This window comes from Pinus tabuliformis, chromosome 2_1 (genome assembly GCF_031772625.1).
Source record: "Pinus tabuliformis cultivar Carrire ecotype Pingquan chromosome 2_1, CPIR1, whole genome shotgun sequence".
Taxonomy (NCBI): domain Eukaryota; kingdom Viridiplantae; phylum Streptophyta; class Pinopsida; order Pinales; family Pinaceae; genus Pinus; species Pinus tabuliformis.
The window spans coordinates 845,422,870-845,427,738 of NC_142299.1; the positions used below are offsets into that span (position 1 = coordinate 845,422,870).

Genomic DNA, 4,869 nt, shown 5'->3' on the forward strand with positions numbered 1-4,869 from the left:
TGTGGGCTAGAAGCCTATCCTTGTGAGTACAAACTAGATAGAGGTGTTCTCCACGCAGGGAGACACTGCTCTGAGCTGTGATCTTCAAAAAATTACTTATGTACTTACTCTACGCAGAGAGTATCAAAAAATAATTGTCTTGTGAAAATGAACTGCTTGATAAAAACTTCATATAAATATTTATATAAAGACAACACAGGAAAATATATACAACAAAAACTTTAATTCAGCTCCCATTGAGCTTTACTAATCTAATATCTCTATGAAAGGTCTATGATAATACTGATGGAAGGTTCCATCAGTTTGCTCCAAGTGCCTACAAGCCTGTGCGCTGCTTCCTTGGATAGTAGATTGGCAGTTGTGTTCCTCTCCTTGTATATATGTTGACAAGTAAATGTGTCAAATAAATTTATAAGTCTAAAAATTTCTTCCATGACGTGTCTCAGAGAAAAAGCATGACAAATAGTAACTTTGTTAATCCAATGGCATATAGTTTTTGAATCTCCAAATCGCTATAAGTTTTTGCACTGTTTTTCCAAGGCAAAGTGTATGGTGTATTTTGCTATTGTAAGCTCAATAAAATTGTTTGTCCCTCTGCCCATACCCATTTGAATTTTGTAAATATGGTTTGATGTAATGTGGAGGACAACGCCTACCCTGCAACCAATGTCTTGAGCTGAACCATCAAAGTATGCCCAGGGGAGGGATTAGTTTATGCTCTCAGGGATGATATGCCTGGGAATTTGGTTTGTTTCCTCCTCAGGTATCTATTGGTAATCTGCTAGGATTTGTGCAGTAATGTTCAGCCAGTGGGGGGGGGAATTTTGAAATATGATTCTGTTTCGGGCAATCCAAATGGCCCAGCTAGTCAGTAAAGGGATGTTTTTGCTCTTTCTGAAGATACATTGGACCACCATCCCTCCCAAGCTTCCTGAACGGTTGTGCCTTGCCACCTAGGGAGGGAAGGTATATGAGAGTGGATAGAATTCCAAAGCTCCCTCGTGCATGGACAAGTAAGAAAGAGATGATTCCCAGTCTCATTGTCTGCTTTGCAGAGGCCGCACCAGAAGGGTCCATGAAATGATCTTTTAGTCAGGTTTTCTCCCGTTGGGATTTTATGACGCAGAATGGTCCACATGAGGAGTCTGGACCTGGGTGGTGCTTTAAGTTTCCAAATGTTTCTCCACCAAGGTTCACTCTGTAGAGGTTTCAAAGAGTTTATAAGAGCTATGTATCCCTCCTTAGGTGAGTATTTCCCATGCTTTGCAAGAGCCCAGATAAGCTCATCCTCCCCTTCTTGTATCCTGATATGAGATTCCATGAGAGCCCCCGTGTATTCCTTCCAATGTTGCTGCCATTGTCGAGGGATCTGTAACATCCTTCCATATTTCCAAGCTTGTTGTAAAAATGTAGAGCGACCATTGTCTGCTATATGGTTAATGTGCGTGATTCCTCTGGAGGTGAGGTATGCTCTGAGTTCCTGTGGGAGTCTGTGAGCGTTCCCACACCCAATCCAGGGGTCTATCCCTATTTTAACAGCTTCTCCTGACTGTATTCTCCATGTGAGTCCATCCCTGATAAGGGGCATAGCCTGGAGGACCGCTTTCCATATGATCGATTTTCTAGCTTGTGTCCACTGAGGTTGTCGAATCCATTCCATAATATTTAATGGAGCTATGTATTTAGATATGGCCACTTTAGTCCACAGGCTAGAGGACGAGACTAGTTGCCATCCTAGTTTGGCCGCCATGGCTGTGGAGAAGGAGTCTAATATTTTTATACCCCATCCTCCCCACTTCTTTGGGAGTGCCAAAGAGTCCCAATTTGTCTAGGCGAAGATCCTTCCGGGTTGGTTTCCTCTCCACAGAAACCTGCAGCATAGGTTTTTGATTCTGGATAGTATTCCTTTAGGAATCCATGCTAAAGACATCCAATAGATTGGAGTTGCTTCCAGCACTGCTTTTATGAGTATCAGTCTTCCTGCTCTTGATAAATATTTTAAATACCATATGTTTAGCCTTTTCTCTAGTTTGGTTATGAGCCAAATCCAGTCAGCAATCCTATAACCATGTGGTTTTAATCGATAGCCTAGATATTTTAATCCCTCGTCCAGATTCAGTAGGTTATAGGGGAATCTTCTCAAGGCATACTAGACCTCATATGGAGTGCATCCTATAGCCGTTATAGAGGATTTCCCATTGTTAACCATCATGCCAGTGGCTTCTTGGAATATAGTGAATGTATTGAGAAGTGCAGTCACATCTCCTATACTCCCATTTAGGAAAAGTAACACATCATCCACAAAGAGCAGGTGTGTTAATGTGCATTCTTCAGTGATTCAGATCCCCCTAAGCCTGCCTCTTTGATGTTCTTCCTTTATCAAGAAACTGAGACCTTCCATGATGAGTAAGAAGAGGAGTGGGGACAATGGACATCCTTGCCTGAGGCCTCTTTCAGAATGGAAGAAAGGTGAGGCCGCACCATTTACCAGGACACTGTATGATACATTGGTGATACAGCTCATAATCCATCTTATGAATTCAAAAGGGAAACCCAGGTGTGTTAAGAGCATTCTGAGGTATAGCCAGTTGACTCTATCAAAGGCTTTCGAGAGGTCAACTTTCAGGACCATGCCCTTCAGTTTGTGTGTCTGGATAGAATGTAGGATCTCTTGTGTCGTGCCGACCGCTTCATGTATTTGTCTATTCTGTAAAAATGCAAATTGTTCAGGTGAGATATGGTTGGATAAGATTGGTTGAAGACGGTTTGTTATGATCTTGGAGATGATCTTGTATATACAATTACATAAGGATATGGGCCAGAAGTCATTGAAAGATGTGGGATTGTCCGATTTGGGAATAAGGGCGATAAAGGTTGTGTTGAAGGCCTCATACATTCTTCCAGAGGTTCTGCATTCCTCTATAACTTGTAATAGGTCCCCCCCAGGGTTTCAAAAAAAGCCAGATAGAATTCCACAGTCCAGCCATCTGGGCCAGGGCTTTTATCTCGCTTGAACCATTTGAGAGTGTCCTCCAATTCCTTCAGGGAGACCTCTTTAATCAAATCCCCACTTTCATCTTGGTCTACAAACCTTGGGAATAGTTGGGCTGTCTTCATTATATCTCCTAGGGTGGCATTTGGTGGCGACTTATAAATGTTACAGAAATGGGCAGAGGCCATAGATGCCAGCCGGGGGAAGGTGTTCACAAGTTCTCCATACTCATCTAAAAGATGCCAAATAGTATTGATAGCTTTCCTCCCGTTTGCAAATTTATGGTAGAACTTGGTATTGTCATCCCCTTCCTTCACCCAGATGGCTCTGCTTCTTAGCCTCCAGCTCTCTTCTCTGTTTTTCAGGATCTGGTTTCTCTTGGCCAGTAGAGAGGTAATTTGCTCTTTGTGCTCAGGGGAGGAGAGTATTCCTTCATGGTCATTTTCATACTTCTCGATGGCTTCTTCTGATTGTTTGAGAGTATGGTCTTCTTGCTTCCTCTTCTTATGAGCCCATTTCTTAGAGAGGCTCTTGAGTTCTTTAAGGTTTTTTGCAAAACCTTCCGATATAGTCCCTTCTGCCGTTGGGGGATGATTTCTCCAGTAATTTGTGACAATGTGGATGTATTTAGCATCCCTAAGCCAGGCTGCATTAAATTTGAAAGGACCTTTTGGCTTGTTCATACCTCCTCTGATTTCCAAGTAGATCAGCCTATGGTCTGATATTCCTCCAGAGCCTACCCACAGTCTATTTCCGAGTCCCAATGGTAACATATGCTCCTTAATGAGATATCTATCAAGTATTTTGGAGAGACTGTCTGCTCCTACTCTGTTGTTCCTCCAAGTGGGCAGTATTTTTGGGGAGGGGATGTCTATGAGGTTGTGATCCTCCAGTTTGGCCTTGAAAAAATCTGAGAGGATATCCCTTTGGGCATTATGACCCCATGATTCTGCATAGCCGATGGAGAAGTTTATATCCCCCCCCCCCAAGGGACGAGATTGTCCTTTTGAAGAATGTGAGATTCAAGGAGTATGTTCCAAAACTCCTATCTGTTGTGACAGGGGCCATATATATTAATGATCCTGAACTCGAAATCTAGTTCAGAGGAGTATATATCAGCGCATATGTACCCCGAACTCCCCCACACATTACAAATTCGGATAGATCAATTATTAACTCCTAACACCAGCCCCCCAAACCTCCCTGGTGCATCGAGGGAATGGAAAGTCCAACCAGGTAGCTAGGTTTACAGGAGGTGGGTAATAACACTCCCCTGACCTAGGGTTTCTTGCAAAAATAGAATGTCTACAGGTTCCGCTGAGAGCAATCTCCTCATGGCTAATTTTTTTGCAGGGCTAGCCAACCCTCTACAATTAAAGGAGAGGAGTTTCATGGGGGAGGAGCCTCCAGGGTATTCACTGCTCTAAGTACCCGGTCAATGGCATGTTGTTTGCTTGAAACAATCTCTTATCCTACTTGTACTTTGGCTTTGGATAGGGAGGATGGTCTGCCCCTAGCTGATTTTAGAGGGGGAGGGGAGGTGATGATTCCAATACCCAGAGAGTCAAGGGCCTACGACCAAAACCTAGCTCTGGTGGGATATCTTAAAGGAAGAGGGCTGGAACGAGAGGGAGGATCAAATAATTGGGGATTTTGGGGAGGATGTTCAAGGAAAGAGGGTTGAGTGCAGGAGAAGGTGGGGGAGGGGGGTTTGATAGGGCATTCCACAGCCTTGGGGGGATGAAGGTGTGAGAGGAAGACTGAACTAAAATGAACTGTTCATGACAAGATTCAATGCTGTGCAGAGATGCATTTGAGTATACAGAGGAGGAGTTTGTAGTCGACATACCCGTGGAGAACGTTGCCTCAGCAGCTGC

At 43.6% G+C, this 4,869-nt stretch overlaps 1 protein-coding gene across 1 annotated transcript; it reads right to left on the reverse strand.

Annotated features, from left to right (window-relative positions):
- Positions 1-2,919: 2,919 nt before the first annotated feature.
- On the reverse strand, positions 2,920-3,675 carry LOC149203297 (uncharacterized). Its single transcript, XM_089401822.1, has one exon. It carries the CDS (start codon positions 3,673-3,675, stop codon positions 2,920-2,922), a length of 756 nt encoding a protein of 251 aa, XP_089257948.1.
- Between the last annotated feature and the right edge of the window lie 1,194 nt (positions 3,676-4,869).

What these genes read in the sequence shown, in the direction of transcription:
- LOC149203297 (XM_089401822.1), bottom strand. Translation starts at nt 3,675, where the DNA reads ATGAACAAGCCAAAAGGTCCTTTCAAATTTAATGCAGCCTGGCTTAGG.